This window comes from Mastigoproctus giganteus, chromosome 12 (genome assembly GCF_048544385.1).
Source record: "Mastigoproctus giganteus isolate SK-2022 chromosome 12, ASM4854438v1, whole genome shotgun sequence".
Lineage (NCBI taxonomy): Eukaryota > Metazoa > Arthropoda > Arachnida > Uropygi > Thelyphonidae > Mastigoproctus > Mastigoproctus giganteus.
In genome coordinates, this window is record NC_143586.1 from 88,322,732 (window position 1) to 88,335,417 (window position 12,686).

A 12,686-nucleotide genomic window follows, 5' to 3' on the forward strand; every position below is an offset into this window, starting at 1 on the left:
GTTATTATGAAAGGATGCATTTTGCATAGTGAGCAGAAACAACCAGTTCACTTCTTTTCCTAATAAAAAAAAAAAAATTATTTCATTCTGGGAAATTATTGTATAGAAGTGCACAACACCCTTCCGAGTTCCAAGAGTAAAGAAAAAAAAAACTAGCTGTACTAGGGTTTCTGACACTATCAGCATCTTAGTGAGCCACAATCAGGTGTAGTTTTAATTTCTTTTGTGATTGTTTCAGATTTACTCCTGTTATTTTCTTTTGGGAAGTGGGGGATAGCATAATTATACAAAACAGCATTTTTTGCATGGAGACAAAGTAATTTTTCTTGGTGTCAGTTTACCATTTAATGACAGCTTTTTTTAAAAATCAATTAAATCAAGTAGGCTCCTAATTATCCAGGGAGGGTGGATGGGTGAAATAAATTTTCCCAGATAACCTGCAAAATAAACAAAGGTCATAAATATGACAAAGTGTAAACTTATTTACATACATACATATTGTATTCATATACTACATATATGAAGATTTGATATAAAATGTAATATAAATATATATTTTGAAAAAGAAAAGCAACAGCAAAGTTTACTTTTTCCTTTGTTTTGTCTTCCTGCGAGTGGGGTTATGAAATTTTTGAAGCATCTTGTCAGCAAGAGCAGCATCACCTTCTTTTTCCACATAGTTGGGTAGAGATTTCATTAAAATTGACAGTTTAATATCTCTTTCATATTTTTGATGAAATTAAATTTTTGTTCAATAGAAATCCTTTTTTACATGGTGGATGGACACTGACTGAAATTAAAGAAACTTGGAGAAGAATTTTAAAATTAACCGTACAGTAGTAAACCTGAAGTATGACTAGATGTGCTGATAGGCAGAAAGCAAAGGTGGGGGTGCAATTTATGAGAAATTCTTTGAATTTTGTTCCTGCAGGCAAAACTTGTAACAAATTCCATATAAATATATTTTTTTGTTCTCCGGCTTAAATTTCTGCAGGCCATAGAGATCATGATTAATCCACCTTGGATAATTGAGCGTCTACTGTATAGCATTAGCATTAGTAGAGGCATATGATGCAAGAAAGCAAGCTTATGCAGCATCAGCCAAAAAAAAAAAAAAAAAAAAAACCTTCCACTTCACCCCCTCCGTTCATTTGAAATATAATTATAAGTATATATAAGTATACTTTTACAGTATATAAGTAATTGACTATTTAAATATTTATATTACTCTTGTTACATTTTCTTTAAAGCCCAGAATTTGCCTCCTAGAGCTAATGCTGGTGGTGATAAAACAATTCATTTGCCATGTGATTCTGTGATAATGAATGGTAGCTTATCATCTGATGATGTAGGCATTGACACATACCTTTGGACACGGGATCCCTCTTCATTGGCTACTGGTGTAAGTATATTAACATGTAAAATTTTATTATGTGCATTATTGTTTTTTTTAGCATGTGTATGACACTTTTATTAGTTGGTTAAATGTCATAGTACAGCTTATTTAAAAAGCAAATAACCACTCCAGTAAAGAAGGGAGAATTATGATCCAGAATAGTTTATTGATTTTAGTATGTTCATTTTTCAGTTTTAATTGTATTTTAATAAACTCTATTGTATTTTATTTTAACTGTTTCACGGGTTACAATATTTATTTTAACATGATTATCCATGGCATTCGGGGCCTTGTTTATGTAATGATCCAGAACATTTGGCTCTCCATCAAAATTGATACCGATTCTCTGGATTCTTACAGATTTGGGATTGGGTATCCTGACATATTCTCAGTAAAGTAAGTCATTAACAGCCTCTTTTCATTGTAACTATCTCCATCCTTAACAGAGTAGGAAAAAGAAACTGACAGAAACTTCTAATTGTTGAACTGTTATAAACAAATTTAACATAAAAGATCTCTCTCTCTCTCTCTCTCTCTCTCTCTCTCTCTCTCTCTCTCTCTCTCTCTCTCATGCATCACAAATGTGGATCAGAGACCAAAAAGTGATTCCTGGTCAAATAATGTTTTTCTCCTTCTAACCATGGCCTTCATGATGGTTTAATGAAAGCCATGGCTAGACTGAGTGACAAGTAGCCATGGCCACTTGTCACTCATTTGAGGAATCTCTTTGGAGACAAATTCTTAAAGGCCACCTCACTTGCAGCTATAATTAGCATTATTGTTATGTCATTATCATGATGTTAACATAACTATTGATAGCCTATATCTGTTTGAAATAATTCATTGGTGAATTCACTCATTTTCTTTGGCCTCTGCATCTGACCCCCCATTGAAAATTTGACAGCTATATTAAAATACAGTATACGGCTGTGTCAAATAGTCGATGATTAATTGTCGACTATTCACATGATTACCACCATTGCTCAAGGCTTGAAGCACTGCACATAGCTAGCAGTAATGGTACCATGAATCGCACTAGGGGAGTGCACTTGACGACCCAGTTGTGAAGTTAATCGCACAATATGAGAGATGCCAAAAGGTGTATAAGATAATATTTAAAATAATTAAATGCACATGGCATAATACTTTAAGAGTTTAGTATCTATATAATATCGGTGTTTAGATACACCATAGACACTCTTAAAAAAACTACAAAGTTTAGTTAATTATTTTAAATATTATCTTATACACCTTTTGACATCTCTCATATTGTGCGATTAACTTCACAACTGGATCGTCATGTCTGCAGTACTAGGGTACCTGCCCACCCACTGATGATAGGCCAATAGCCTTGAAACATGTCTGGGTGGTGGTACTCACTGAGAATAAGTAACAATAGTCTTCTCTATTAGTGAAGCGTTACTTATTTGAGGTAGTGCAGTATCATGGCAACTCGTCGTGAAGGCAGAGCACAATATGAGAAAGAGCAAATGATGCCCACAACAACTACTTTGTAGTTTTTTTAAGAGTGTCTATGGTGTATCTAAATACCGATATTATATTAAGAGTTTAATATCTATATAATATCGGTGTGTAGATACACCATAGACAACTCTTAAGAAACTACAAAGTAGTTGTTGTAGGCATCATTTGCTCTTTCTCATATTGTGCTCTGCCTTCACAATAGTCTTCTCTATTAGTGAAGCGTTACTTATTCGAGGTAGTGCAATATCATGGCAACTCGTCGTGAAGGCAGAGCACAATATGAGAAAGAGCAAATGATGCCTACAACAACTACTTTGTTAGTTTCTTAAGAGTTGTCTATGGTGTATCTACACACCGATATTATATAGATATTAAACTCTTAATGTATTATGCCTTGTGTTTTTTAGTTATTTTAAATATTAATCCTAATAAAATAAATAATCACTACAAACTGCATGTTATAGATGCTTTAGAAATCACTAAATTTAAATTAGAAGAGATGTGTTAAAAGCTAGACCACCCATAGAATTCTCAGGAATCTGGTGCCCAAATAAATTTAATTACTGAGTTTAATCAAATGGGATCATCTGCTCATGTGGCTCCTCCTAATGTATAAATTGCTACTCTCTCATAATCCCATAATGGTAACTGAAAATGATTGACAATTTGAAAAGTAGTAGTTCTCTTTTTGCCTCTATGATAAACTTTATGGAAGGGTTTTTATTTTTACTTTTCAAGGTTTTTAGTTTGTTTTAAATGGAAGCCTGAAATGCATTTCAATATGAGTAAAGTCTTTCTTGAACAGTTTTCAATTTTTAGTCATTTTTAATTATTCTATGAAGAATTAATCAAACAGATAGGGGTGAGTTACTTTAAAAGAAGCCTTGCTGTTTTATGTTATTATTTTGAATAATATAATAATAAATATACTAACCACAGGGTTCATTGAAAGAATGGTTTTTGTAGTTATAGATATCATTCCTATCATGTATGTTTTATTTATGAATAATCCATTATTGGGGAAACAATGGGAATGGGTCCAAAAAAAAATAGTTTAGTTCATAAAAGCTTGGTGGATGAATTGATGCATTAAAAAAAAAAAAAAAAGGTAAATTGCAGCCATTATCAATCCACTGCAGGATGGAAGCTTCCTCAATGAGTCATGTTGAGAGGAATGGACCATAATCTGCCAGGCTGGTCCAGTGCGGTTTGGTAGATTGACCGTATTTAGCAGTCAGGGGCTTGAATCCCAGTCTACTCTCAAAGAGTGTGTGCTATGGCACTCCCGCTCCTTACCACTTGACTACAGAGGCCTATTCACCATCAAATACCACTGTGATGTATGTTGGTAAAACATGACAGGCAGATGGCTATTCACTGACAAACACCAGTGTCTGGTTGATATCCACTCATCCATTATGTGAAAACTATTTTTAAATTTTTATAACAGCTAAATTACAATGGTAATGCATGATATACCAGTATTCAATAAGGAGGTATGCAGTGGAATTCCATTATAATAGCTGTGAAAATCAAAGAATAGTCATAATTGTATTCTTTTTATTTTCAAATTATATTCAAAAGATTTTTTTTTTAAACAGAAATGTTGGAGAAAATTTGTTTGTATTAATTTCTAGTCTCCATCCATTATAGTACCAGTACTTACTCCTGAGTTCCATCTTTAATAACTGTAGGATAGTGCACTTAATCCAGTTGATAAGATAACTTGCATATTGATGTTAAACCATATAAGTCCACCACCCACACCTTTCAATTTCTTTTCCATCCTATAAGTTTTATCACATGTTTTCTTGTAGGAAGTAGCTTTGATAGAATTTTATTGACTGTCACTCTTTTCCAGAGTATACATACAGTTCACTTTGCAACAAACATATCCACAACTGTTCCACAAAAGTGAAAACAGAATATCAAATCAAGTTACATTGTAGTTATGCTTTTGACATTTGTTCTAGTCATGCAAACATTTCATAACTTTGAAGAGTGAAAATGTGATATTGTGTGTCAAATTGCACAAACAGCAAGAACATTGAAGAGATATGTAATTTCAAAAACATGTTTAAGAAAAATTACATTATTACTGCAGTTTAAAGCACTTGTTATATTAGGCTTTTTTTTAGACCATATTCATAGTAATGGACTTTCACTGTATATTTTTATAGATTACAACTGTATTCCTTTTTGCTTAAGCTCAAATGCACTTAAATTTTCATATAATAGCAAGGTTTAATTTCTTTAGAGGTAAATTTCAAGAGAAATTAAGCCTGGCTATGAATGTTACAATTTTGAAGCATTTTAAGCTCATGCTAATAACTGCTTTTAATATACTTGAATGATAAATTACACATTATCTATGTTTAATTTTTATATCATTATATCTATTCTTATGGATAAACTGTATATTTTTATAGATTACAACTGTATTCCTTTTTGCTTAAGCTCAAATGCACTTAAATTTTCATATAATAGCAAGGTTTAATTTCTTTAGAGGTAAATTTCAAGAGAAATTAAGCCTGGCTATGAATGTTACAATTTTGAAGCATTTTAAGCTCATGCTAATAACTGCTTTTAATATACTTGAATGATAAATTACACATTATCTATATTTAATTTTTATATCATTATATCTATTCTTATGAATAATCTTATTTATTTACAGTAAATGATTACATAAATCTTTTAATCACTAGACCTTAAAAGTAAAGCCTGCATTGATGTCTTTCCAGGATGTTATAGAAAATTCTGATCATAAATCAATATTAAAGCTTACAAGCTTAATTCCTGGGCGTTACCTTTTTCGGCTCACAGTAACAGACAACCAAGGTGTATCTTCTTCTGATACTGCTTCCCTTATTGTTAAACCACCTGCTAATCTTATGGATCAAGTAGAGATAATGGTTAATGCAGATATAAAAAGCTTTACTCAAGAGGAACAGGTAAACTTTAATTTTCATATGTTACTGTAAAAGCCCCAAATCCACTAAATCATAGTATCAGATTGTAAAAGCTTGAAATTTCAGACTTTTACCATTGGTAAAACCTGGGACCAGTTTCTATTGGTAGAAGTCAAATATCAAGCCTGAAATATCAAAAAAAAATTTTTTTAAATTTCCATTTCAATGGTTTATTCACTTTCCTGTGCGTTGAAGGGATGGATATATCTCCTATTCCTACAAGGTGGACTAGATAACATTCTTTATATTGGGAATGCAGTGACTTTGTAACCTAGAGTTGTGGGGGATAAGAGATATATCCCCTCCCCTCAACTGTGAATGAACAGAAAAGTGAATGAACCAGGAACTTATCATTGATTCTCTTTTTGCACTGATACCAACAATCTTTTGAGTATAGGGAATATATTCTCACATCCCAATACAGATACCCCCTGACTTACGATAAGTTCTGATATTTTTATTGATATGTTATTGATATTTTTTAAAACCCTTGGATTTTCAGAATGATAAGTCACCAATGGTTTTAGCTTATATCCGGCTACATTTCCTCCAAAAAGTAGAGTAATGCAATCTTTGAATGCCTTAAATCCTGGCATCGTTTTAGCTTCTTTGCAGATGTACATACATTCAGGCATTTTTTTCCAAAATATTTTTTAATTTCTAATTTTTTTAAAATTTAACATATGCAACTGTCCTAACTACAAATGGTGGTAAGTCGGACGGTATCTGCATATCCTCCACCGTGGCCTCGTTTAAAATTGAGAAAGTGATAATCAGACAGTGTGAAAGGCAAGTAATGAATATTTCCTACTTTATTCACTTTTTTGATTTTTAAACAAGGTAATATGGAGAATTTATTTTTGGTATTAAAGTAATAAAAGTCTGAAATAAAGTGAAATGTGTTGATATTTTGGCTTTTACAATGCAAATTGGTGAATACTAAGATTTACCACATTAGAGTAGAAATAAACTGAACAGTTCGTGCTCTTACTAAAGTGTACTGTTAAATTGTAGGATTTACTGGATTTTGAGTTTTTGCATTTACACACACAAAACATGTTTGCTTTCTCGCTCTCACTATACTCTGCTATATATAGATTTTTAGTATTTAAATATTCAGTATGTTTTATTTTTTATGAAAACCCAAAACACAAAAGCTGTTAAAACCTACAGTACTAAGTACCCTGCATGGGTACTAAATGCTATAAGTTTTAATAGCTTTTGATAGAAAGACAGAATAAGACACTTGTTGATATTAGACTTGAATTCTGTAGATTGTGATTTTCAGGAAATACATGTGAAGGAAGGTCATTTTAGAAAGCAGATGTACAAGGGATAAATGAAGAAGAAAAGTTGGTCGAGTTTGAAGTTAGACAGTAAATGGATGTTGAGTGGTTGTGGCACATTCAGACTGATTTGAGAGAGAGAGAGAGAGAGAGAGAGAGAGAGAGAGAGAGAGAGAGAGAGAGAGAGAGAGAGGGGGTGGAATTACAGAAGCCAATTCAGAAGAACAGTACCCGTGGAAGTATCTATAGCATGCATCAGAAATAGAATGTCTATGCGACAGAGAGTAGAGAAACTGTAAGGGATGGGCCATTAATCAACCTGACTGTCCTCTTTTGAATGGGGTCTAAAAGCCTGAGAGAGGATTTGGGGGCACTGCTAGAAACTCCAAAGGTACTGTTTACCCTTTCCCTAAATAAAGTTATGTCCATGGAGAAGTTAGTATTTTTGTTGCTATTGATTAATCTTTTTAGAAATAGCAAAGTTGTACTCCTGGCGTTTGTGCTTTAAGAAACAGGCCCATTCTTTTTTTGTAAGCAAAGTAGTCTTCAGAGGTTCTAGTTTTCTGCCATTTTCTGTAAGCCTTTTGTTTTCTTACAAACACTTCCTTGAATGTTTTTGTTAAAACACCAGCCAGACCTGTGTGATCTGAATCTCCTTAGACCCACCAACACAAGCTATTTGAAATAATTCTTCATCCAGGATAGAAGCAGCTTAAGGCCCTGACCTTTCTAATATATAGTTCCAGTTATACATAGTGAAGCATTAAAGAATTATTTCCTGGTCTTGGTGGAAAAGACTCTTCTCATATACAGAGGGCCACATCCTTCAACTGAGGGATTGGGGAGGTTAGAATGGGCATAAAATTCACAGTGCAGTGGTCTGATTTGGCATGATAAGTTCTTCATAAGGGATGTTGTGTAAAATGAAGTTGAGTTCCTGATTTTCCCGATTCTGGGGGAATTAGAAGGGGGGGGATGAAGGTCGAGCATATATATGCATGTTTTCCAGAGAAGTATGAACCATTGATAAATGATTTCCCCTTACTTTGGAAAGAATAGCGGTATGTACAACGGAATAATAATTGGATGGGAGAGCTTTCTTGGCGCGTCCGTAGCCAGGTGGGAAGGAGCAGCAGTGTGTAACACACTCTTCTTGATTAGACCAGGGTTCGAGAGGCGCCTCCGTAGCCAGGTGGGAAGGAGCAGCAGTGCATAGCACACGCTTCTTGATTAGACCGGGGTTCGAGCCCGTCACCACCAAATACGGAGGATGCGGAAAGGTCAGGGAACGACCACCGCATATCCCCGAGCAATATGGCCTAAGTTGCTAATGCTCCTAAAAACCAAAAAACAACCAGGGTTCGAGCCCGTAACCACCAAATATGGAGGATGCGAAAAGGTCAGGGAATGACCACCGCATATCCAGGAGCAATATGGCCTTAGTTGCTAATGCTCCTAAAAACCAAATTACAAACAAACAAACAGCTTTCTTGGCATCAAGGCTGTTCAGAATTCTTCTGACATCCTTTTGGCAGAAGATTTGGGGGGGGATATTGAGTGGAGTGTACTGGGAATGGTAGGAGATGGTTTACCAAGATTGTCAATAAAAAAAGTAGGATGCTAGTAAGTCAGCTTTATCTTAGCTAAGGAGGCAATAGACCCATTGATGCATGCTTTGGTATAGGCAGAAAGTGAACCTGGAAATTTGGTTGCAAGCCAGTTGCTATATGCAAGTCTCTTATCTTGAACAGCCTTAGCACACTTATTGGAAAACCGAGGTTTAGATAAAGGACGAGATTTTAGGTTAGAATGAATGAATAATATCACTGAAACAGTCCGAGCAGACATTGACATCAAAAGATTAAAACAGTAATCCAACCAAAGAAAAGAATAATAGAAATCCTGTACAGCATCCCATTTTACATTCTTGTAATGCCAAATGACATAAGGCTGAGAGTGGCCACTATTAAAAGGGTCCATTTTAGAAGAGTCTATCACCAAGTTGTTATCTTAGGTGCCTAGAGGACCACTCACCTGGACAACATACTTTGAAGAGTTGTACATGAGAAAAAGATCAAGAGTGTTGGATGTGTGGTTAGGATTGTCTGATATTCTGGTTGGTAAATGAACAGTCTGTGCAAGGTCATTAGTAATTGCAAAAGCCTGAGCATCTCAACCAGCTTGATCTGTGTGACTAGAAAACAGAAGCCAGCTGGAGTTGTGATCATTAAAATCACCACTGAAAATTACCTCACTGTTTGGAAAGTTGGACTGAAGAGAGTTGAGTTTCAAAGAAAGGAAGTCAAAAGTTCCAAGTAATTAGTTGAGGGAGAACAAAAGAAGCAGCACATGAATTTTACAGAATGGAGTAGAGAGATTTTAAACTAGAGAAGACTAAAAAGAGGAGATTTCAAATTACTGTATCTCTTACAGAGAATATCACAGCAGACATGCAGAAGTGTCACCTTTGAAGCCAAAAGGAAACAAAAGGATAATTGTACAGCGAATAGTTAGGACAACTGAGATGAGCAGTAGTTGAGGCAACTGATAAATGGATTTCTGTCAGAAAAAGTAAGCGGAGCGTGGCAGACTGCATGTAGAAATTGGTATCATTGAGATTGGAACTGGGACTATGTGTATTTGAGAAATGAATGAGGAAGTTTTTAGGAGGTTTAGATCTTTTTGCAATTAAGTTTGTTCTATTAGTTTGATTATTCGTGATGTACTCGTAAATGAATTGTAGAAGGCTCATAAATCTTCTCACTTTTGTTTTGGGCGTGTGTGTTCTTGCACTTCTTTTACATGCCCTATGGACTGAAAGAATATTGGCAGTATTTTGCATTAACCTTTAATGTACTTCAGGTAACTGAATTAATAACTGTCTAAAATAATTTTTAGATTTATGTAAAAAGTTGTTGTAGTGATATACATCCTGTCAGTTTAACATTGCCTGTAAAAGGCTCACTTGTTTTTGGGAACATTGGCATATCTAATTTAGACATATAAATATCAGTATTTAATTGTAGTAATACTTTTATTTTTTAAAATTTTTTTAAGGATACATTATTGAGACAACTGGAACTTTTACTACATGAAGGAGATCCAGTTAAAGTGCAGCTCTTGAAGGTCGATGCAGACAGACATTCTCATAGGTGAAGATTATTTATAATAACCATCTTTTTAGCATTTTAAACCAAGGGAAACATTCCTCCATAAATGACGTTAAGCTTGCAGAGTAAAAAAAAGTAACTTTTACAGAAAGTGTTTCTTAAACTCATTTCTTGACTCTTAATTTCTACATAAAAGGCTGAAATTTTTCATAAATAAAAACTTTATGAAAAGTAGGCAGGGTTTCTCATCCTCTTTGCATTTCTTATTGGCAATGTTTAAACTGCCTAGTAAATGAAAATTGCTTAGTGTTTGCAGCAGAACAAGTTTTGTTACTACAAGCTGTTTATATTTTACTACATTTAAATAAATGACATGAGAAGGTTAATTATTCATATAGAATCAGCACAAAATTTGCTCTTCTGTGAATTTTAAGTTTTATGACCATTGCATTTACTAAAAAATTTAAATTTGCCAACCAAAGATACACATGCATGCACACTCAGAAGAGAGAGTATGGAGAATTGCTTCTACTCTTCATACTTTTGAAAATGCTAAATAAAATTGGCAATTTTATAAATTTGAAAATCTATTTAATTCTTTCCATAATTATTGTTTTGGCAATGATCAGTTGTAAAATTTCGGCAAAATTTTTTGTAAAATATAATTCAAATATACCAAACTAAAGATTTAAGTAACATTTTACCTTTGTGGTCCAATGTCACACTGGGCGAGACATTATAAAATTCCACTTCCAGTCCAATGTTGTGTTCAGTGCAGCCAAAAACATTTCCAATTACGGAATTTGTTTTCCTTCTTTACTGGCAAAATTATTGTACTACCACCTATTTACATTTCATATAAACAATCTGAAAAGCTAAATCTTAAATATATAATAATGCAGTATCACTGAGAAAAAAATGGATAAAATAAAACAGGTTTGAAGTAAAAATTTCTCTTTAATAACTTTGGGAACAATTAAAATGAAATAAAATAAAAGCAATAAATCACAAGAGTTTCGGACAGAGGATGTCCTTCTTCAGGGTTCGAGCCCGTCACCACCAAATACGGAGGATGCGGAAAGGTCAGGGAATGGGCACCGCATATCCCGGAGCAATATGGCCTTAGTTGCTAATGCTCCTAAAAAAAAAAAAAAATAAAAAAATAACAATAACCTTCTTCAGTTGTAAACGTTATTACAAAAGTACAGAATGTCATGTGCTTAGCTATGGTGGACATGTGAGGTGAAAACTGTGTGTACAGGTGCAGGCAACAATTAACTGTTGGAAGTACAGGCTTGCAGTTATAGCTGCAATGCTTGGCTATGTTGCGTGTGCCAACGCTTGTCATTTAGGAGGATGGTTGCCACAATGATGGGATTGCTGCAACACGAGATGTGGAGCAATTCCAACCAGACGCGATTGTGGTAGTGGCAGGATCGGTTGATAATCTCAACGTCATGGCATTGGTTGATGTCGTGCTGGGTAGCCCAGAAGTGCTCAGTGATTGCTGAGTGTTCTACATCCACGGAACGAATTGCTTTCTCATGCTCAGAGACTTGATTTTTGAGTCTTCTGTCAGTTTCCCTAACGTAGCAGCCAGTGCAATCATAACAGGAAATGCGGTAAACCAAGCTGCTACATAGGAGGGGGGAGGGGAATCAGTATCTTAACCCTTGAAACGAAGGACCGCAATATTCTTCCCGGAAGCTGTAAGCACTTTATCCTGTGAGCCTGGAGGACTCTAGAAAGTTGTTGACAGGTTCGGATAGTAAGGGATAAAGGCGGTTGAGGTGGGGTCATCGCTACCCGGGGCCCTAGGGTTGGCAATGCAGTCACGGGCTTGTAGGTCACCTGTCTAATCAGGCACACTGAGATTGTTGAGGTAAAAGCAGATCTGGCAAAATGCGGCTACCCTAACAGTTCATTAGATAGGTGTGACCTACAAGCCCATGACTGTGTGGACAACCCTAGGGCCACACGTAGCGATGATCCTACCTCTACCGCCTTTATCCCCTACTATCCGAACCTGTCACAAAAACTTTCTAGGGTCTTACAGGCTCATGGGATAATGTGCTTGCAGCTTCTGGCAGAAGATTGTGGTCCCTCGTTTCGAGGATTAAGACACCGATTTCCCCCCCCCCCCAGAGCAGCTTGGTGTAATGCATTTCCTGCCACGACTGCACTGGCTGCTATGTAGGAAGTATTTTTGGGTCTAACGGCACCAAGGACTTCTCCCATCTCCGCTTATATTCATTGTATCGAGGACCGTACGCTGTCAAAGCCAGAGACTTAAAAGTGTGTGGATCATGCATTGTGTAATATGTTGTGCCCATTGTTCATCTGGCTTATTAGCTGCCGGGCCCCCTAGTGGGACACAAAGTTCCCATACTTCACCACAGAGAGGCTAGCCAGGTGTACCAGTTGTCAATATATTACT

General features: G+C 35.3%; 1 protein-coding gene across 1 annotated transcript in view; it reads left to right on the forward strand.

Annotated features, from left to right (window-relative positions):
* Positions 1-12,686, forward strand: part of LOC150077254 (dyslexia-associated protein KIAA0319) — a 281,532-nt gene that overhangs the window by 198,447 nt on the left and 70,399 nt on the right. Inside the window, exons 17-19 of the mRNA XM_090386205.1 lie at positions 1,251-1,402; positions 5,626-5,835; positions 10,197-10,291. Of these exons, the coding sequence (XP_090242331.1) occupies positions 1,251-1,402; positions 5,626-5,835; positions 10,197-10,291 (457 nt within the window). The remainder of the gene's footprint in view (positions 1-1,250; positions 1,403-5,625; positions 5,836-10,196; positions 10,292-12,686) is intronic.